The sequence below is a fragment of the Egretta garzetta genome, unplaced genomic scaffold (assembly GCF_000687185.1).
Source record: "Egretta garzetta isolate BGI_Z169 unplaced genomic scaffold, ASM68718v1 scaffold370, whole genome shotgun sequence".
Taxonomy (NCBI): domain Eukaryota; kingdom Metazoa; phylum Chordata; class Aves; order Pelecaniformes; family Ardeidae; genus Egretta; species Egretta garzetta.
In genome coordinates this window covers 193,895-216,295 of record NW_009258292.1, presented here as the reverse complement: position 1 = coordinate 216,295, position 22,401 = coordinate 193,895, and the positions used below count along the sequence as shown (strand labels likewise).

General features: G+C 41.8%; 1 protein-coding gene across 1 annotated transcript in view; it reads left to right on the top strand.

Moving 5' to 3' along the window:
* SLC9A7 (solute carrier family 9 member A7) overlaps positions 1–22,401 on the top strand; it is a 40,926-nt gene that overhangs the window by 5,845 nt on the left and 12,680 nt on the right. Inside the window, exons 6-14 of the mRNA XM_035893045.1 lie at positions 654–759; positions 1,048–1,189; positions 5,215–5,320; positions 5,679–5,767; positions 5,882–5,995; positions 8,068–8,179; positions 9,012–9,165; positions 15,483–15,542; positions 21,047–21,110. Of these exons, the coding sequence (XP_035748938.1) occupies positions 654–759; positions 1,048–1,189; positions 5,215–5,320; positions 5,679–5,767; positions 5,882–5,995; positions 8,068–8,179; positions 9,012–9,165; positions 15,483–15,542; positions 21,047–21,110 (947 nt within the window). The remainder of the gene's footprint in view (positions 1–653; positions 760–1,047; positions 1,190–5,214; positions 5,321–5,678; positions 5,768–5,881; positions 5,996–8,067; positions 8,180–9,011; positions 9,166–15,482; positions 15,543–21,046; positions 21,111–22,401) is intronic.

Genomic DNA, 22,401 nt, shown 5'->3' with positions numbered 1-22,401 from the left:
TGAGCTCTGAACAGCTGGTGGTTGCACACAATTTACGCAAAAAATCACCATGTGATTTTTTTTGAAGCTCGTATATGGGAACGTCTTCAAGATCGTGATCTTTCATCTCAGACTAAAGTTTCTTGAAAGTATGGCTATAAGTATTTAGCACTCTTGCCCTTTTCAAATTCTGCACAAATGCACACTCCTGTGGCATAGTATATGCTTTGGGGAACGCTTAGGATCATTAGCACTCTTTTACAATGGCTGAAATAATAAAGCTATGTCAACAACCCAACAACAGCCTTTAGAAGTAGCAAGAGTTGCACAATGTTTTGTTGATTATCTTATATGGAACGCGTTCTACAAAAAATATCACGGCTTTGGTAGAAGTGCTTTGTCTGACCCATGCCCCTTGATCGTGGGGGCTTTCCTATAAACACTGTGCAGATGGGACAACAACAGAGTCACCTCCTAATGGAGCTGCCCTAAAACTGATGGTGGCATTGCTTGCCTATAGATAAACACGACTAGTCTGTTTCCCAGTTTAATTTTGATCCTGTACTTCAATTCCTGGGTTTTGTTGCTTTAGGCAAACTGGAAAGCCTGCTCCATCAGCTCATGTGGTCGTTCCTGAAGTCAGCCAGTGTGGTTTTTCTCTTTTCTTTCTGTAGTTACTGTGCTAGCAATATTTAACGAGCTGCACGCTGATGTCGATCTCTATGCCCTTCTGTTTGGGGAGAGCGTGTTGAATGACGCTGTTGCCATTGTATTATCTTCGTAAGTAACTACCTGAATTTCTACTCCGAAATTACTTAACCGCTTTTGGTATTTGTCTAAAATAAATGCTTTTTCTGAGAAATGTTATTTTGAATTTAGATGGATTGTCTTGAACTGAATTAATAAACATTGCAAACATTTGCCAAGATCCCTCATGCATACATACACCAGAAAGGCAAACTTGCCTCCAGTATGGGATTGTCTCTTCTGTTGCTCAGGTGTTGCTGTTACGGAATAAAACTGTTCTGATGCCACTTCTAACTTCTCATTGTGTTACTCTCTTTCTAGATCTATAGTTGCCTACCAGCCAACAGGTGAAAATACCCATGCTTTTGATGCAGCGGCATTTTTCAAGTCTGTTGGTGTTTTCCTGGGAATATTCAGTGGTTCTTTCATGATGGGAGCAGTGACGGGGGTTGTGACAGCTCTGATATCCTTTTTCACATTTAGCTCTTCCAGACTAGGTGCTAAATTCAGTTACTAACAGGGCTCACCTGTTTCCAGCTATAGCAATGTTGATGTTAGCTTGTTTTAATCCGAGTGTGAAGATGTGATCAGTATTCATGTAACCTTTGTCTATAGAAAGGCATATAGGTACCCACGGAAATAATCTTTTCCAATATAACTGTGGCCACACTAGAAGTTTTACTGATGTTGCTGCGTGCTGCAAGTAAAGGGGAGGCCCTATATGGGCATGTCCTGATAGTCAGTTTCTTTTTAGGAAATTAAAAATAATTTGTTTTATTATTAGGCTTAAAAGACATTTCATATCATAACTGGTGTTTTATTCTGTTGTCAGCAGAATCATTAACAGCTATTTCTGACCCCATAGGGTTCTTTCTGAGAGTCCTGCATTTAACCTTCCTGCTGGAAATCTGATGTCATCTGTCTTGGATAGACTGTAGCTCTACCACAGTTAACATCATAGCATGATGTGCTTAGCATGACCTCTCCTGCTCTCTTGAAGCTTACTGCCAGTATTTGATTAGAGCTCCGAGGTGCTCAGTGAGCGATCTGTGTGGGTTTTGTTTTACGCTCAGGTAGTAAACCTTAAGTCTGACCTGTTCCAGAAATCGTGATGCTTCTTCAGGAAAAAAAAAAATCAAATTCTTTGCTTTTAGACTAGCTAGTATATTTGTACACATCCTAAATTGCTTTGATCTACCTAGGTTTCTGAAAACTGATCTAAAAAGGGTAGAATGTGATATTTTACACAATAATCACGAACCTGTGATTCTTCATCTTAAGTAATAATGTCTTAACCATGTCTTGTTATATACACACCATGCAGATTTGTCGGATAGGTCTGCATAGTGGTAACCCGTCAGGAATAAGGGGAAGATGTGCTGTGATGCTTTAATGTTCAGTCTTCCAGTTCCAGTGTTCTGCAGTTGATGTGACCCAGAACCATGATTCTTCATCTGGCTTTTAGGCTACCGGCCAGCCGTAGCTTGAGCTGATCAAATACTGTTGCTGTGGTTTTTTGGCTTGCTGGTTGGCTATGGATAACAGCTGACATGCATTCAGATCCATTTTGTAAAATCATGCTTCTGAAGCAGCAATTGGTTCTTGCTGTTTCTAATGTTTGTGCTCAGGAGGGTGCGTGAGGCTGGGAGCAGGGAGGCTGTTCAGAAAGCAGCCTCTGTGGGTTGTTTTTTTGGGGGTTTTGGTTTGTTTTTTTTCTTCTTTAAAGAAAACAACAAACCAAACAAAAAATCCCTAAATTGTTGCTTAGTTATGCAATTTTAACTATTTTCTTTTGGAAAAATACTTAATGTCATGCAATACTGTAGAAGCAAACTGTAAATTTGCATTTTACTCTTAGTAGCTGATTAGAATCCCATAACTTACATCATGAACGAAGTTAATAGACTGTTATTCCCACAGCCATGAATACCTATAACTGTACGTCTCTTAAGAGTGAGGGGTTTCATGCAGTCATGCATTGTCCTTTGAAAACAGACAGAATACTTAGTTTCCAAATATGATGCAGATAATATACATGGACTTGTTCTGGCTGTCAGCAAGCTGTCTTAGCCTCACTCTTTCTGGTTATTTTTATAACAGTTAAGGTATTGTACTACTTTGTATTTTCTTTCTAAATTGCAGAATCTGCCTGGTTGAAATGTAGTGAAGCAGAAGGCCATGCCTAAGGAATAAAGAAAGTTGTCTTGGCTTTAATGTTTAAGTTAAGAAAACAGAAATAATAATTTACTTTGAATTAACACTTCAGTTTGGTCTCTTATCTGAAATAAGATTATTTTTTCCTTACTTTTCTCTCACCCTCCTCTTCCTCCAGAACAATGAGCACAGGCTCTCGTTTCAGGTTTCATTAAATGTTTTGGTATGGCTACTTACGATAGCAGCAAGGGGAACAAAGAGTTTGATTCACAAAACTGCCAGGAAAGACTGGAAATGAGGAATGTGTTCTGACAAGGGCTCTTGCCTAACTTCAGTCGAGCAAGGTTCAACCTCTCCCGTGGAGTGACTGTGGCTATCCAGTTTCCCAAGCATCCATGGATGCCTCTTGAGAGAGGCACTGGGATAAACTTGCAGTGGAATTATCCAAGTGCTCTGTGGGAAGATAGGTTCTAGCTGTCACTCTGGGGGATGTTGCTGCTTCAGAAGCATGATGTTACAAAATGGGTCTGTTTAGGAGGGAAGAAAAATAATCTAGCTCAGTGTAACAGTACATCTTCAAAAGTTTTAGAGAGATGGTTTATAAGGAGAAATGACTGTGTGGAGAATAACAGCTGTTTAAAAAAATGCTGAGTTTTATATTTGGTGTAATGGCAACTGTCAGGGAGATATATATATATTTATCATGGTTTGGGCTTTTGTTTAGAGTGCAGCCTTCTGACAAAGCAGGGTTGCAGCTGAAGGTGTGGCTGGAGTATGTGTTTCGGAGCCCTTGCCCTCCTCCAAGGGCAGAGATGCCAACAAGAAGTAGGTGTGGGTGGGGAGCGGGTGGCCAGCCTCAGGACTGCTTCATCCCAACCAGGCTCCCACTGAAACGCTGCCAGCTGTTTGCCTCTGGTGTTAATCACTTGTGGCTTGTTGTGAATGCCATATTCTGTGATAAGGCCCGCAGGAGACTGTGTTTCCACTGAGTCTTCTGGGCTGCCTGACTGCTGCTTGCAGAAGGCAGCCAAGAGTGCTGTGAGCCCCAGACGACCCAGGACCTGTGAATTTCCATGTGAAAAGTGGTGCTGCTCACTGCTTTTAACATCCCTATCCCATATTAAGCCATGACTCTCCAAGCAGCAGTGCTGCCATTAGCTTTAGATAGTGTAGTGCTGCAAAAGAGCCCAGGATGCAGCTGTGTTACGCATGGAGAGCAATAGTGAATGATGGTGCAGCCTTGATGTGTCCATTGAGGTACTGAGTGCCTTCATATGAGCAGGGGAGAGTGCTACCACCTTGCTGTTTCAAGTGTCCTTGCTGTGCTCTTGCTATCCTCCCACTTAGATTTCAGAGAAGATTGTGCTAGTTGTCGGCTTTCAGAAAGACCAGGGATCCCTCTCCCACCCCTGTTAGCACATGGTTTCTTTCTGTGTCTTCTATAAAGTTGTGCATAGCTGTCTGCATTTCAGATACAGTGATCTGTTCAGTGTTTACCTGCTGCCAGAGTAGTGATAAGGAAAAAAAAAACCACCCCAAAATTCTATAAATATGTGAACAACGTTTTTGTAGTATGTGAAGAGCTATATTTAACACTACTGAGATCTGTTCCACTTCTCCAGTAGCTGTATGAGCTGTTAATACAGCGTGTGTTTGATGTACCTCAAGTTTTGCTCTCCTCTGGAAGATGAACTTGTCTTTCAATGGGAAAAAAAACCCTGAGCTGCTCTGAGTTGGCTTTTACTCTAAAACACATCAACACAAGGAGAGGAAATATATTTTGTTGTAGGCAGGATTTCTGTTTTGCCTCAAAAGTACAGAAGTAGCCGCACTTGCTGAAAAAGACTTGTCAACAAATCTGAGCAGAAAAGTTCTGATAAACCTACTTCATCTTAGGGTTGCTGTAGTCAAGAACAGCCCTGTGAATGAAATGCTTCTGAATGTATTTTATGCTTGATTTAAAGTGGGAGGGAGCAACCCCAAAACAACCCCCCCCCAAAAAACCAAGACACAATCTATAATGCAGACCAGCTATATAGTCCTTCCCTGCTAGCACTTTGCAGGGAAATGTGGCATAGAGTAAGATATTACCTCAAAGAGCTGGAGCCACAGTTATGCCATGGATATGCAGTGAAAATACCCAAACCTGACTTTTGCAAGAGGAGACCTTGATTCTGAAGTTTGTGTCTTAGAGCTGAAGGACGTAAATTCCATCGCATAGTGTTTCGTTTTCCAACTAGTGTTGGTTGTTAGTGCATAAAAGTGTTTTTCATGAATACTGGATACAGAGAAGCCAAAGGATTTATGTGTTGATCCCTTAACAAATGGCTTAACGTGACGAAGTTTACAAAGCTGCACTGCTTCCCCCTGCTGGAAACAGCTCTCTTCTTCTTGATGTCCTGGAGCACTTTCTTGCTTGCAGAAGCTTGTGGATTTACTGGTGAGTTGTCGGGATTCAAGCATACGAAGACAGAAGTCCTGTCTGTCTTAGCAGCCCTTTTTCCACTTTATCATTGAAACCTTCTGAGGAGACACAAGATGTTGGTGCTTTAGTGCTTTAAGCTTTTCTATGATCTGTGCAGTGCCATCGAAGGTGCAGCTCACTGTGTGGTTTTTAAAAGCAGTGATTTGGTTCACACACCCAACACTCCCCACCCAATTCCAACCTGGAATCTAACTCAGCTAATAATAAGGTTCATAAAATCCCAAGGTTAAGGATGATCTATAAATTTAATAGGATAAATGTGTTGAGCTTACACAGTAAACAGGCTGATTTTTACATGTGATTCTGTTCACAGGTGTGGTGGCTGTCCTCTTCTGTGGAATTACCCAGGCGCATTATACATACAATAATTTGTCAGTTGAATCAAGAAGTCGCACTAAGCAGGCAAGACTGTCTTTCACCTTTTGTACACTGTATTGCTGTAGTATTCTGTGTACTATTGGTTTTGTAAAGCAGCTTTATTGCTTGTGCATTAACATGTGGCTGTTTTCTCCCTAGCTCTTTGAGGTATTGCACTTCCTGGCAGAGAACTTCATATTTTCTTATATGGGTTTGGCCCTGTTTACTTTCCAGAAACACATATTCAGCCCAGTTTTTATCATTGGAGCTTTTGTATCCTTTTTTTGCTTTGTGTGAAGTTTGCGTCTTATGGGCCTGAAAATTTGTGGTGTCTGTTGGCTTTATCAAATAGAGGGATGGTGGCTGACCTGAGTTTCCCTCATGTCTTGCAGGCACAAGAATTTTGAGAACAGTCTTTGGTTACCCCTTATATCAATTCCCTGAGACCTCTGTGACATGCAGTTGTTGGCTCTGCACCTGAGCAAGTGCTAGAAGTCACATAATTTCAATAGATAAATAAATGAATATGCTTTTGCTGTGTAACATGGCTATTGACAGCCAGCAGCACTTCTGTTACTCTTGTATTTGAACTTCGGGGGCCTAGCAAGGATTCATTTTTTTATCTTCACTTCCAACAGTCCCTTGAAGAAAAAAACCAAACTTAAACAAATAAAGATGATCGTGGGGGAACAGAGTATCTTTGAGCAATACCCCAAAGGTCAAGTTCTCGGGTGATGAGAGGAAGAAGGAACTGGGCTGTGGTGCAGACCACAACATGAAGGGTACGCACTGCTGAAAGGTGCTGCTGGTGTTGGAGATGGGTATCCAGTTCCCATTGTCCCTGGCTGACTTGGTACCTGGCTTTTGAATTTCCCAGAACGGAATGCTTTTTTGTAGTAGTCATACTCAGTAATCTGGGAATCACTAGATTCTTCTCTGCACCCTGCCCCTGTTGAAATAGCTTATGTACCTATTTCTTCACTACATTTTGGCTGCTTGAAAATTCAGAGCAATTAAAAGTCTGCATGAAGCAATGGGAACTAGTCTTCTAGTCTTGTTATCTGTCTGCCTGCTGCAAGAGGGCAGGTTTTATTGGCAAAGAAATATGTCCCTTCATTGGGCTTTATAAAGGTGGCCTAATCAAGAACGTATTTCTTTTCTTTCCTTTTTTTCCACTGTCTTCTCTCATCTCTCTACTTCTTCTAGGGATTTATCACATTTGTCTTTATTATCCTTTGGCGATTTACTTTTATTCTGAAACAGTAATAAATTTTCTCCTGTGTCTCCTCGTGTCCGTTCTTCTGACGTAAAAAATGCTCCAGAGCCCCACAGCCATCGGATAAAGACTTGAACAGAATAGTTGCATCTGGTATACTAAGCGCTGTAATTTTTTATCTTTGCTGTGGCCTCTGTACTGTCTCAGGTTATGCTATCTGTCTTGGGTTTGTTTTCAGTACTTATTTTGTTCCTTTCCCTTCCTACCCACCTACCTTGTATTACTTTTTTCTCATCTTCTACTGCCGCACTTAACCTCTGTTGCCTCTGGAGTGGTTTTCTGCCTTTGTGAGGAAGGCAGCTAGTACTAGCACCCACGTTTTGCCTTAACAGCTACTGTCCCCTTTGAGTTAACACCTTGCAGGAGCAAAGTGTAGAGGCATCAATAGCTGTTGAAAGAGAAAGGTTGGACTGCAAAGGCAGAGCTAAAGTTGTGTTCAGCTCTCTGCTTCCTCACTGGAACCACTGGATGTTTTACACCACAGTAAGGGCAGGAAGGAGCTTACCACCTACTGTCACGAATTTCTGCAATACTCTTTTAGTACTCTTTTTTAAACCTCATTCTAGTGCTGACAAGTAGTTTTGGGGTTTATCATCTTAGTAACTCTACTCTTAAGTGCTTGCCAGCCAGTAGGAGATTTTAATGGAGCCATTAATGGAGTGGCCACTTGCTGGTCTTATGTTGGTTTTCCTTCTGTATGTAGGATGGCATTTCTGTTAGTCTGAAACACGTAATTGAATGGTGGTGGTGATAGTTTAAAGTGTGATTTTTTTTTTAAATTTTTTTTAAGTATTCATTTGTACAATTTGTACAACTGGTAACTTTAATACTAGGTATAATTTCACTGTGCATTAAAAAAATTGGTTATATTAGTTAAAATTTGCATTCTGTGCAATGAGTCCTGTATGCACACAATCAGTGAAAATCTGTTTTATATAGACAGAGATAACAAGAACACTTGATATCATGATGTAAACCTCTGACTAAAACAGAAGCTTCATGTTAGAGCCAGGTATCCAAGAGTGCCTACCTCAGGAAAGTGAAATCCTTAACCCTCAGCTGTGAACAGATTGCGATCTTTTTGGGCAGAGCTGCACACATCTACCCTCTCTCCTTCTTATTGAATCTGGGCAGAAGGCATAAGATTAGCTGGAATTTTCAGCACATGATGATGTTTTCAGGTAAAAGCAAAAATGTTTGGCAGAGCAAAAAATGTTATTTTTAACTCAGAAGCAATGTATAGTACTACCTTCTGCTTTTATAGTCCGCATCTATGCATCATGAATAGAAGACTTAATGGTTGTTGCAGCGTGCCATTATGTGTATTTCAACCTTTACAGAAAGTGTGTCATGTCTGGGAAGAGTGACATCTTGAAATGCCAGCTGCTGGCAGCAAGCAGTTACCTTATGTTGGGAATAGAGTATTTGCATTTGAATTGCATCTGAAGGGGATGGGGCAAGTGGGGTGTATCTCTTCCAGAGGGCTATTTCTAGCCATTCTGAGATGATGTACATCTTTATCGTGGTTTAACCCAGCAGGCAGCTGAGCACGACACAGCCTTTCCCTCACTCCCCACCCCACAGTGGGATAGGGGAATCGGCAGAAAAAAAGTAAAATTCATGGATTGAGATAAAGATAGTTTAATAAAACAGAAAAGGAAGGGAAAATAATAATAAAAGAATACACAAAACAAGTGATGCACAATGCAATTGCTCACCACCTGCTGACTGATGCTCATCCCATCCCTGAGCAGCGATCGCTGCCCCCTGGCCAACTCCCCCCAGTTTCTATACTGAGCACGACGCCATATGGTCTGGAATAGCCCTTTGGCCAGTTGGGGTCAGCTGTCCTGGCTGTGCCCCCTCCCAGCTTCTTGTGCCCCTGGCAGAGCTGAGAAGTCCTTGACTGGTGTAAGCACTGCTCAGCAGCAACTGAAACATCAGTGAGTTATCAGTGTTATAAATAGGCGTGGTTGCGCTTCTGAAGCTCTGCTGTTTCATTCTTTCACATAGGTCTCAGGGGAGCCATGGCGTTTGCTCTGGCTATACGAGATACTGCTACCTACTCGCATCAAATGATGTTCTCAACAACTCTCCTCATTGTCTTTTTCACTGTGTGGATTGTCGGTGGAGGTACGACTCCCATGCTGTCATGGCTGAACATCAGGTCAGTATGCAATTGTATGCTGGGGAGACTTCACTTTTCAAGTGGCAACTGTGCTAATTGGGCATAGTCCTACAGAACTTGTTTGATGCTTGCTAGAGGTGTTCTAGGTATTTAGAACACTATGTTTTATAGAGGAAGGTGCTAGTGCAGGCTGGTGAAGAAAATGTACTGATGCTGCTGGGATTTAGCCTAAAACACTCTGATGCTCTACAAGTAGGTATCTAGGTCCTTGTCAGCCCAGTAGGTTATGGCATAGTGTTGCCTGATACAGCAGCCCCTATATTAAAAAGAAATAATTTATTGATCTAGTCTCATATAAACTTCTCATTGTACCAAGACTTGCCCTGTCTTTTGGCTCTTGGTAATGGTGCTGTTATGTTTAAGTTAAATGGAGTCTTTAGTGGGTGGTGCTAAACTGATGCACTTTAAACATCTATCCAAACAAACCTGATATTATCTAAATAACTGGTATAAATGGGATCCTGCTAGTCTTCTGACTGCATTTTCTCCTGTTTTGAAGAGACTTGTGAAAATGGTAAGTAGAGCGATTAGAGACATTTGTCTGTAAATCCTGGCGAATACTTAGTACTTTCGGGCTGCAAGTACATTCATGTTTGAGGATACTTATCAAAATAATTGCTAGAGAATCATGAATCGGTCATTGTTAGACCCATGTATGTTATCTTTCTGTGAAAGTTTTGGCAGTTGGGGGGGGGCAAAGATAAATAGAGTGGAATTAAAACAATTCACACTTCAGTGGTTTTTTTCATATGTAATTATTTGTGGTCTTTGGCACTCGAACGCTTATGTTGTCGTGCTTTCTAATTGTGCTAACCAGAATTTGTATCCCATTGTAAACGTGATAGGGTAGGAAAAAACAATCTTAAGTAAAACCAGTTTCAGCTTTTGGAAGAACTGATCATTCTTGGGGACTGGTGCTGCTTTTGGAAAACTTAAGCAAATTGCTTGTGGCAATAGATAGCAGGTGCTTTCTAGGTTGGCAAAAAAAAAAAAAATGGATAGGACTTCCAGAAATGCTTGTGAACTGTTCTCATTGAAGGTAGCATGCTTCCAGCTGGAGACAGGCATCACAGCAGTGATTTACAGTATCTCAGCTCTGGCTAACTGCAACCATTGGGAAATCATGGTTTCCTTTTTTTGGTGCTGAATGAATCAATTTCTGTCCATAAAAACTGTCTTTAAATGCAAGTTTCAGATGTTTGGCTAGCACACCAGAAAGAAGTATCGCTTCCATGTAGTCAGATTCTATGAAGGTCATATCGCTTACAACAGGTAATGCAAGACCTGGTGTGAAGTCAAAAACAATTCCAGTACAGTTGTGTCATTAATGATCAGGAGATACCATGTGGTAAACAATATTTCTAAGCCCAGCCTGACTGGTTTCTGTTCCCACGTGAGAGCTGTGTAATGACTTCAGAAAGGTACCAGGAATAGGTGCCATGTGCAGCTTTCCATTTGGCACCTCTGACAACAGAAGGAGATTTCTGTCTGGTGGTGGTATATAAGGAACAACTGTACTAATACACGTCTGCAAGCAGGGCAGGCACAGTGTCTGCATAACCGGTAGTGTGCATCGACTGTCCGAGCTGTGGGGTACAAGGGAGCAGGAGATGAGTTCTGGCCAGCAGTACACAGGTAAGAACGCTGCTTGCAGTCTGCTTGCAGTGGCTGAGCGAAGTCTGCCAAAATCTGCCTGCAGCCTCTGCAGTGGCCGATGTGAAGATATCACTTGTCTGGTCTCTGCTTGAGTTGACTCCAAAGCATCTTCTGAAGCATGGCTGCAACCAGGTCAACAAAACTGGCTCTAGAAGCTCTCATCGTAGGTGTTGGCGTCCTGAGCCTTCTGCCCTGCTGCCTGTACCTCTTTTGTTTGAGGGAGCATAGTGTATTTCCTACAAACCCTGACATCCAGCAAGGGACAGGATGTGCTGCTGAGCAACTAAGTGAAGTGGAGTTGTGTTCAGTCTGCCTCTATCAGGAGGCAGCTTCTGAGTGCAGTCAACATTACCTCTGCTCCTTCAGTTGTCAGCAGTAGGACAGGACTGAATTCTAGCACGTGGCCCAGCTCTTGGCCAACTGGAAACTGGTTCTGAGGTAGCAGCATTTGGGGTGGGTTTTTTTTTTTTTTTTTTTTCCCTCTCCTCTCCCCGTTGAGTCTAGGAAGTAGTTTGTGGAAACATCCAAGAATATGCACTTACTTCTTTAGCAGGACTAAACTGGTTCAGTAATGAGACTGTGAGCCTGGCTGATGAGTTGCTCCTGAAGGGAGAAAGGGCTAACACTGCATCCATTCCAGGCTTGCCCTTTGGGTAGGCTGTACATGCAAAAGTCATTAATGTGGCCAACAAGGCAGAACAGCTGGAAAGGCTATGATACCATTCCTAGAGGAGCAGCTGCCAAAAGGCAGTTGGCTGAACCATAGTTTTTGAGTGTTCAGCTGTAGCTTTTGGGGACGTTTACCTTGCAAGTAAGCAGTAATTTTAACTGTCATGAGTTTGGCATGGTTGACAGAAAATAGATGGTTAACTTCCCTCTTATGGGAAGGATATCATGTAAACAAAGGAACTCTATGTAGGAAGTATTTGAAAGAGCTGCATGGGTCTGCCTGCAGCTGCCTTGATAGACACTGCTCTGCTAATGATGGAGACTGCTCTTTTTGAGACCACATGAAATCAGATTTCTGCCAGGAGGTGGCAGCCGTGTGCAGCTGATCGAGAAATAGAAACTGCTGGTAAAGTGTACCCTCTGTGATCGAGCCCTTTCTGCTGGAAAGCAAGAAGTCCTGTCTGACCTTACAGGTTTAAGAAAGGAACAAATCAGTTTCCGGCTGAATTTTAGAAATCTGCTGCTTTTCTCTTTTCCAGCCCTTTCTACCCAGTGGAAGAGGTAGGCAGGAGGAGATGAAGATGAGATGCTGTCCCAGTGCCTCGCTTAGCAGCAGAGCGTATAGTGCTGATGCAGTCCTGAGGCTGTGCAGTAGGTAACTTGTCCCTGGGGCAGTGCCTACACAAGGATCCAGAACTGCTTTGCTGTGGCGCAGAGGCACGTGCCTCTGGCCGCACGATTAATTGCATACCTTTGTTCTTTACTTCTGGTGGTCCTTTCTCTCCCATGATGTGAAATGCATTAAAAGTAAGCAAGGGATGGAGAGGCTAACATGAAAATTAAGGGTTTGTAAAGTAAAAGCGGTATAAGGAGGAAAATAAGCAAAAATACCCTCTGCCTCTCCTTGCTCTGTTCTGAATATCTCAAATAATCAGAAGAGCAGGTATCTTTCCAGATAGGGTATGTTACCAGTGTACCAGGGTCCACTGATCGGGCTTAAATGTACAGCTAAGTAGAGGATCTATGGTTTGTAGCAGAGACTTAACTTCAGTTTACTGCTTAACTGGTTGGGAAAGTGAGGTCATAACAGCAAAATCTGAGTAAAAAATAATGGGATCTTTAGATGCTTTTGGTTTCTGCTGTTTGATGCTAAGCAAGTTAACTCTAGTTTCTGGTGTTAATTTTTAAAGCCATGATATCACGTGTTTTGAATTTCTTGGCTGTCTATTAGTGAGATGTATCCAAGCATGCGAGTGGTAAACAGTTATACTTTTCTAGCAATAGATTATTTTTTTTTCTTAGAAACTAAAGCGTGACTTGGATATTAAAAATAAAGTCTCATCCTTTGAGACTAAAACAAAGAAAATATTTCCTGCCTGAAGTTTTAACAATCTCAGCAAACTCAAGAGCCCTGTAAGTCAAAACCACTGGCAAAGTTCCTCTTTTCAGAAAAGTAGCTGACTTACTGTTTCATTTATCCGTCACAGGAAAAAAGAAACTCCTAACATTTGGATTGCAAAATAATGTTTTTTCCATTTTCCATTAGAGGTTATTGACCTGGTTCTTTCCATGTTGAATGAAGCATCATGTAGATTAATCCTTTCCTTCATAATCTGCTTCAAAAAATGAGGAAGCTTGTGTTTGTTTATAGTTAGCAACCTTTTTCTAAATCTTAAAGTAGTATATCTTTCAGTTTTAAATATTTCAGGTATCTTTCTACCATAAAAGGTAAAGGTTGCACAGACAATGTCAACTTAGATATCTACTGCCTTATGTCCGACTTTGCAAATACAGTCCTTTTAAGAGCTTTCTATTTATTGATTTTTTTTAATATTGTTTTTTTCTTTAAATGAGCAAACTGAAAAAGAAATCTGGAAACACTAACTCTCACATAGCTTCTGTGCAAACTACCTAATATCTGGGATGGTGGTAAAACTGACAGCTTGGTGGCAGTCTCAGGTTATACTCTGTCTTACCCAGGGCGGTCCAATGATAAAATGTGCATTCCTTACATACCATGCCTCAGTGTGCTGCAACGGCAGGAGGCAAGCATTGATGCTGGTGTTGTGTTATATTGCGGACTGGAGTGGGACATGTCTGATAGGAGGCTACATCCTTTTGTTTTGCAGCTTGTTTCCATTATTCTACAACTTAGATCCTTCACTTCACTGCCTTTTCGCTGGTCTCTGCTGCCCTTGAAGGGCAGATGCACAGACACAGGCACTGTCCCTTGCCTTCTGTTGTGGGCTTTTTCCTTTCACCATATCTTTTTCTGCACGTTTTCTCCAGTCGTCTCTCCCTACATAGTTTCTCCCCTTTTCCTCCTCCTTTCCCAGCCTCTAGTTTCTCATCATCAATCTTCAATCTCTCTTAACAGAGGTGTAGTGCAGCCTCCAGCCTCTCACCCTTCTGGGTTTCTTCCTTAGTAGGAAAGAGGTTGCCTTTTCTTTTGGATGTCTGGAATTAAGTGTGGGAGATGCTTCCTTATCTCTGTTCTTGTCCTCTGAAACAGCAATTTACACCAGAAAGAAAAAGCGTGGGAAAGGCCCGGACCCTGCGGGAGCTGGGTTGAGATATATCTAGAGCATGTGGGTTTAACTGCCAAGCTCTGGCAAGCCTCAGCAGGCAGTTTCAGGAGTCATTATCTTGGTTAGGTTAAGTAAAGAAATACCCAAAGGCACCCTAAAACCAACCTGAAAAAACTTTTCCGAATTCCAGGGGGTGTTTTAGTGATTGGGGGTTTGTTTTTTAAACATGACAGTAGGAATTATCTTCTTCCTCAGCCACCTTCTGAGAAACAGTTGAACTCTTCCAAAATAGCTAAAATTTTTTAAAAATGCTGCACTCATTATAGACATCTGGGAAAACTTCAGTATACTAAGTTGGCAAATATACAGCAAAGGGAAAGAAGTCATAGAAGAGAAGTTATTGAGCAGTTTTTAATTTTAGCTTTTGCTGCATATGTAGAGCTGTCTCAGTGTTAGCCTTTTGGAGCAGAGTGCTCTGACCTGGAGTGTATGTCAGTATGGGAGAAGAGCTATTGAACCACAAATCCAAACCAAATCTATCCAAAGTCTGGTATCTGCCTCGGCCTTCAAGGATTAGATGAGTGCATGCTCTTCATAGCGCAAGCTATGGCTTTAAATATTTGGTTCGTCAAGATATGAGCCTGCAGTCAGAAAGTGTACACCTGCTCTGTGTAAAGTCAGGCCTCTGTGGATTTCTGATTGTCTGGGCTTTTATTTCACATAAGCAATAAATAGTTTACGTAGCATGCCTTCATGGAAAAACAGGGGAAAAAACCCCCACAAGCTGCTAAGGAATTTACATGGAAAGTGCTAGAAACCAAACACGCTTTCACTTGTGTTTTTCTTTTTTTAAGTACAATTGAAAAAGGCAAAGCAAGGAGTAAAAGCACACTCTGCTATGACTAGAAATTTATTATTTTAAAGATTTTTAGTCAATTGTTAGTTAAACCAACCGCGTGATTTAGCACCTATTGCCAGTGGTATTGCACTGCTCTGAAACCAGGCAGTATTGATGGCCTCTGTCATTACTTTCTCTAATGATTTTTTCTCTTATGACTTCTTCTCTTTTAGACCACGTGCAGGTCTGAAGTGGTAGGAATTGTCTTAGACTGGCTCTGGCTCTGGGTAGCAGCTCTCTTGAGAGCTATCGAACATAATTCTCTGGGGGAGGTGTCTGTCATGAATACAGGTGTTTTGCCAGCCTGAATCTGAAGGAATGAAGAATATTTCTGGACATCTCGATCATAAAGTGCTGCTGTTGTTAATTTTTATGATTTTTTTTTTTGTCACTGTCTTTGTTCTGCCATTCTTACTCTTGTATGCTTTGTCTTTTTTGATTGGGTAGGGTTTTTTGTTGGTTTATTTTGTTTTGCTAGAGAGCTCTGTAAAGCTACCATCTCATGAGCATTTTGTTACTCACATTGCATTCTTGTACTGTACCAGAGTTGATGACCATGTTCCATCGGTGGAAGAGATGAGTGAAAGCCGCTGGCTGTATTTCAGGTGACACTGTGGTTTCCTTTATACCAAATTAACCTGGTGCTTGGCTTTCTTCATCTTTATAACATGAAGTGTGTGCTCTTTTTCTATACTATGGCATGCTGCTGCTGCTTCTTCTCCTTTTCTGCAGAGTGCCGAAGATGTTCCTCAGTTCTGAGTCTGTTCTCTTCTGAGCTGGGAGAGCGTGGATCACATGTCATGCCTTTAGCTTAAAAAACAAACAGACAACCATACTTGGCGCCCCCCCCCCCAAAGGCCACATCCTTTAACTCTTATGTATGGGTAGTTAATGAAGCAAAATTAGTGTCTCTGGCCTGGGAAGACTTGAAAGCTGATAAATCATGGATGCAATCCTATGATCCTTAATCACACAGGTATTCTTAAGTATTCGTTGGGGTTATTTCATACAGCTGTTCAGGCTGGAAGGGACTTCATAGATAATTTAGCCCAGCCTCTGTGGGGATGTATTTTAAAAACTGAGGGTTATCACATTTCTTTGTAGGAAGATGCTAATAAGAGTGGAGATAAACCAGAATCCTAGTCTTCTCCAGTTGATGGTTTCTAGAACTGATATATGGATAGCGAAAGAAGGAAAAAAACCCACCAAATCTGTAAATGGCAGCTATAGGAGAGTGTGTATTTGTATGCGCATGTGTGTGTATATATATAAAGTATATACAGACTATTTATATGAAGAAAACTCTTTGGGATGAGATAATAGTAAGTTTTTCATGTTTCCTGTCACACTTGAAGGTTCCCAGCCAACTACTAAATTTGCCAGAGATGCAGTACGTTCGCTTGTATAGAGAATTTGAGAACTATTACCTATTACAGTCAATCTTGGCTGTTGCTGTGCTAATTACATATGCTATAGAATGTAATAAAGCCTGGTATTTTGGTAACTTGTCATCTATGTGTTGCAGGGCCTTGGAAAAGTTTTTGAAGTAGAAGAAAAAATTGTTCCACCCATTTTAAAATGACATAGTGGAGAACTTGAAGTAATTCTATCTGCTTTTTTTACCCTTCCTTTCCATACACTTAGTTTCTGCCTTGCGTTCCACATTTTGTGTGTCAACCATTTTCTACCACACTGCTTGAATTACTGAATTATACATCGGCTTAGTGTTTAAGGGATCAAATCTGAGTGACTGCTCTCCTACATGTGATGCTGGAGTTCTAGCTGTAGAATAAGGACCAAGAACGTCAGGAGTCAGTTAAGAGCAGAAACGCAGTGCTTTGGTATTAGGAGCTCAATGGTAGTCCCGTTGCTATTACAGAGTTCTTAAAGCATGAAAAGCCTTTTATGCCTTAAAAAAAGAATTAATTAGGGAGGACTGAGGAAATATACTTAAATTGGATATTTACTGCAGCATACTCTTGTCTACAGATTCTAGTAAACTTCCCAAGGCAGAAATAAATATGGCTCAACTTTATAGAATCATAGAATTTTTTGGGTTGGAAGGGACCCCTAGAGGTCATCTAGTCCAACCCCCTGCAGGGAGCAGGGACATCTTCAACTGGATCAGGTTGCGCAGAGCCCCATCCAACCTGGCCTTGAATGTTTCCAGGGATGGGGCCTCCACCACCTCTCTGGGCAACCTGTTCCAGTGTTTCACCACCCTCATTGTAAAGAATTTCTTCCTTATATCCAGTCTAAACCTACCCTGGTTTACTTTAAAAACATTACCCTTGTCCTGTCACAGCTGGCCCTACTGAGAAGATTTTGCCCATCTTTCCTATAGGCCCCCTTTAGGTACTGAAAGGCCGCAATCAGGTCTCCCCGCAGCCTTCTCTTCTCCAGGCTGAACAAGCCCAACTCCCTCAGCCGGTCCTCATAGGAGTGGTACTCCAGCCCTCAGATCATTTTTGTGGCCTTCCTCTGGACCCGCTCTAACAGGTCCATGTCCTTCTTGTGCTGAGGGCTCCAGAGCTGGACGCAGTACTCTAGGTGAGGCCTCACCAGAGCAGAGTAGAGGGGCAGAATCACCTCCCTCGACCTGCTGGCCACACTTCTTTTGATGCAGCCCAGGGTACAGTTGGCCTTCTGGGCTGCCAGCGCACGTTGCCGGCTCATGTCCAGCTTTTCATCCACCAGTACCCCCATGTACTAGTAAGTGTCTCTACTGAAGTATTAAGGTATCTATCAAATACTGAATTGATGCCAATGGGGGAAATAGATGGGGTTTTCAGCAGTTTGGGGATATATATGCATTGTTGCAGCTGAAAACTGCTCATATTCTTCATCTGACTGTTTAAGAGTTACTTATTTCAATTCCTACTGTACACTCTCAGGGAATCCACACCCAACTGCTGCACTGGGCTTTCAGAATGGGTGGAGGGGAAAACGGAGATGCTTGCTGGCATCTGCACTGCCCTGGCCTTTGGCTGTCCTGCAGCCAACGTACCCCCAGTCCTCCTCATGCAGTCTGTGCCTCTTCAGCAAAAGCACTGTTTTCAACCAGTGCTTGTTTGTTCGCCTGCCTTTCTGCTAGGGGGCTTGAGCAACACACCACAGTCATTAGCAAGGCTACCCTCTCCGTGCCCCTGATGTCTGAGAGGGGATCTATGTAAATCAATCCAGTAACCATTTTTGTTAGGATATAGTAACTAAATGTTTTCTGTGCTTCTCTTCACTGTAAAGGAAGTTGGGAGAGACTGGTTTGGGTTCTGGTATTGTTTTATTTTGGGTGATAAAGATGAGACTTTCATAGAAATTTGGGGGCAGGGCCTGTAAAAACATAATGCTTGTCATGAGACCACAGAATCACAGAGAATCACAGAATGGCGAGGGTTGGAAGGGACCTCAGGGTCTATATACCTTGAAACTTAAACAAGCAGACTTGCTACAAAAAAATAAAGCTTCCTATCCTTTAGTCCAGCATGAAGAGACACAGTATGCTGGTTGAAAGATACAAAAAGTAGTCATGGGTATTCAAAATAATGTAATGTATTTTGTGTTAATCTGTGAACTGAGGAACACACTTTGAAACGTGAACTAAAAAACTGAAAAAAACCCTGAAAAAAGCAATTTATAGAAAAGAATGAATTAGAAATACTCAGAATATAAGTTCACCTGAAGAATAACTTGGGGGGAAAAAAGAAGTAAAATGGACAAGTCTGTGTTGATGTACTATTTCAATATTGAAAGAAATGTCTGTAGTAAGAATTTTTTTTCTAAAAGCTACACCATTTTAATATAGGAAAAACTCTCTTTTCCTCTTCAGGCCAACAGTGAACCCAAAACACCTGGCCTGTGATGTACTATGACTTTTCACTCAACAGTATGGTCATCCTGCTCTGGTCCTCCACTAAGCCCCCTTCCCCTGCCTAAGGGCAGTTAAAATCCCCCCAAAAAATGCCCAACCTTGTAAGTCAAGTAAAAGCTGAGACATTCCAAATTGTTTAGTTTTCTTGTGTACTGTGAAGTGAATGGATAGCCCAGTGAGTTAAAACTATTTGGGGAATGCAAGCTATGTTCGTCTTACGGAACGAGCTTCTTGAGCTCCCTGTTCATATTGCCAGCTGCACAGCTAACATGAGCGTGGCTGCCGCCCATGGTGCGTTGAACCTCCCCGGTGTGCAGCTGGAGTTTGGAAGGCCACAAATATTTTACTTTTATGTGTATTTATAAAGGAATGCACAATCTTATATATATTGCCATACTGAGCCTGTTTCCTGACGTTGCTTGTCAGCTTTCTGCATGAGGCTTCTTTTGGTAACACGTTTCTCTGCAGAAATCCCTTCTTATCATGTCTTCCCCGCTTAGTGATAGCCTAAGCAGTAACATCTAAGCCCTTGTAACCTTTCAGAGCTCTTGTGTGTGGCGTTTTATTTTAGCATGTGTTAAAATCCAGTACCAAATCTGTCTTTCCAGTGTTCCCTTAAGCTGGTGAAGCTTTTTAGTCTGGTGGCTGGTCAGTGCCAATGAATTCACGGGCCAAAGGTGCCTAAGGGTTAAGGTGACTCTGTATGTGGAAAAAGGAAGTGATGAGGAAGGAAGAGAGATGGGAAAAAATCCAAGCAGAGGACTGGGTCAGCACTAGCTCTGTATGAGGCTGCTGCAGGCTGTCTTAGAGCGGCCTTCTGGATTTTCCCTGAACTACATGAAGTCTTGTGAGGCCTTGGATTGGCTGTGAGTCCACAAGGGTGACTTGAAACTTTAGTTCAATGCCTACTTTTCCTCTTCTATTGTTCTGTTAGAAAGTGCTGCCCTGGAAGTTATTTGAAGGTGTTGCCTTTTAGTTTAACTCATGCCATCTTCTGTGCCTGGAAGTAAATCACATCTGGATCGCTGCTTGCCTTATGCAAGCACATGTCCCTAGAACACACAAATGATACGGTCTTACCAGCAAGGTTCTGTTGGTTTCTGGTGATCATCAGGGATGTTGCATAAACACTGTGGGTAGAAATAGCTGACACAAAGTCTAGCTAACAAAGGAATTGCACTAAACCAGCTTAGCCCCTTCCAAGAGAGGGGGAATGAAAAAGTTAGCCATTTCAGACAATGTTTTTGTTACTGCATGCATTTTCCTACACTTATTATGCAAGATGGTAGGACTGAAGCACAATGCGTTTGAGACTGACAATCTTGCCTAACATTTGAGGTTGGAGGTCTCGATTCTACAAGAGAGCACAGAGATTAAGGCATGAATAAGATCTAAAACTAGACATGTCTAATCTTAACAAATAGCTACCCCCAAAACAGACCAGAAAAACCTGAACACAATTACAAGGATTAAATACCAATCTTGGATAGGAGCACTATGTGAAAGGATGGTTCAATAATAAGATGCTTGCTAACTACACAAAAACGAGTAGACAGTTTCTTATGAACATAGTATTCTGTAATCATCTGCCATCTCACTATACAGACCCTCCCTTGCTCAGGTGGGATGCTGGACTAGACAGACCTCTTGTTAATCCACTGTGGCTGTGTTGTGTTAGGTGAATGAAACTTGCAGCAAATTAAATGAGTCTTTGTAAATTATTTTTGTTGCCTCACACAGTACATTAAAACTGGGGGGGGGGGGGGGGCTTTTTTTAAATTGCATATTTGATCCATTCTCAGGCCTATCTGGCAGCTAAGTTATTTGCTGTGCCAAATATTTAGGCTGGGCTTATCCTTAGTCTCTGGTTTCTTGCTGCTGGACGTGAGGGATGTTCTCCGCTGAAGAGGATGCCACCCACAGTTCACCTTTTAAGCCATAAATAGTACTTGCCAGTGTCCTAGAAGAATTGGTGACAAAGGTAAGCAGTTAAAGTTGATGCCAAGGTGGAGTTAAAGCTATTATCTCCAGGTAGCTGCTGCCTGAGTGAAAAAGTATCTTGTTTATAGCTATGTAACTGCAGGGAAATAATGGACAGCTCTTCCTCAGACTATTCTTATAACCTCTCTGAATGCAGCTTTGCTGGGTGCTTGAAGTGCTTTTAAAATGCATTCTGCCAAACTTGCAGCATTTGCAACCCTTAGTAACACTACTTGCTTTGTTTTCCTAATGTTTCTGTAGGGTTGGGGTTGACCCAGATCAGGATCCTCCACCTACTAATGACAGCTTTCAAGTCTTACAAGGAGTAAGTAATTACATAACTTCTCTATTAGGCTGATCTTATTTTATAACTAAGACGATAAAGAACTCCAGAAGCTATGTGCATGGATCAAACCTTTCTCTCCTAGCTGGCAAGTCAGTAATGCATTTTACTTTATAATATTCAAGTAATGCCCACCAAAAAACATTCTGTAGTGTTGGGTGTAATGCTGCAATGTTCAAATTTTTGTGTATACATATATATAAGGCATCAAAAACCTTCCCAAATCTACTAATAAACTCTGTTTAACTATGTGCTTTCCTCTTCCCCCCACCCAACCAACATGCTTACTTTCGATATGCTACAGCATAAACAGTCCTCCCCAAGACTGACCCAGAGATAATCCTCTTGCCTTCTGTTCAATAGTTGATACCAAATTTTAGCTTTTGGACTTGCTTAGAGTCAAAGGTTAAGCTCACTAATCTGATCTCAGCTCCTCTATACTGTACCACAAGCCAGCTGGATCTTGCCTGTACTACCTACCACCTGTATGAGCCAAAAGCAGCACTGGAAAATTGTCATTTATATTCAGCGAACTGTTGCTGTGAATATTTAGTGTGGCTTTCTATGCATCAGTAACAACCTAAGAGAGTTGAATTTTTTTCCCCTGCAATATGCTAAGGACAAACGACACTATTGAATGAATGTCGTTCATAGCAGAAATTTCAGTTTTCCTCATCTATAAACTGAGTGAATTCACAGGAGTGAAAGGTCTGGAAAAAACCCCCAAACAACCAATCCAACACTTCCTGAGGCTTAGCTGGGAGCTTCCTCTGTCCAGACCTTAGTTTACGCTCTCCCAGAGTACTGCTTGGCACTAATTGTTCAGTAGCACAACTGGTTGCTTATGTAGGAACCTGCTAGAGGAAGTTGAATGGCAGGAAAGATGGATGACTTTGGACTCAGAGGATGCATAGGGTGCAAGCATGTGAACTCTCCTTTGTAAACCTCAGGTTGTATGATGCTGGTGGTCATGCTGGTCACAGATACATGCCTGGGACACTTGCTGTATTTGGGATCATTTTTCTTCGTAGTGGTTTATCCTGCCTTGTGTTTGTGCTTGGGTTTGGGTTTTTTTTTGTTGTGTGGGTGGTTTTTTGTTGTGTTGGTTTGGTTTTTTTTTTTTTTTGTCACAGGCTGTACAGATAAGAGTTACTTGCTCGGGAAGCATCTCTTCCATTGTAAAAACTGCATTAGGCACCTCTGTGTTCTTTGTAGAGGCCTGTGTCCAGCACACAAAATAAATTCTGAAATGGTGGGTTTGGGTAGCAAAAAG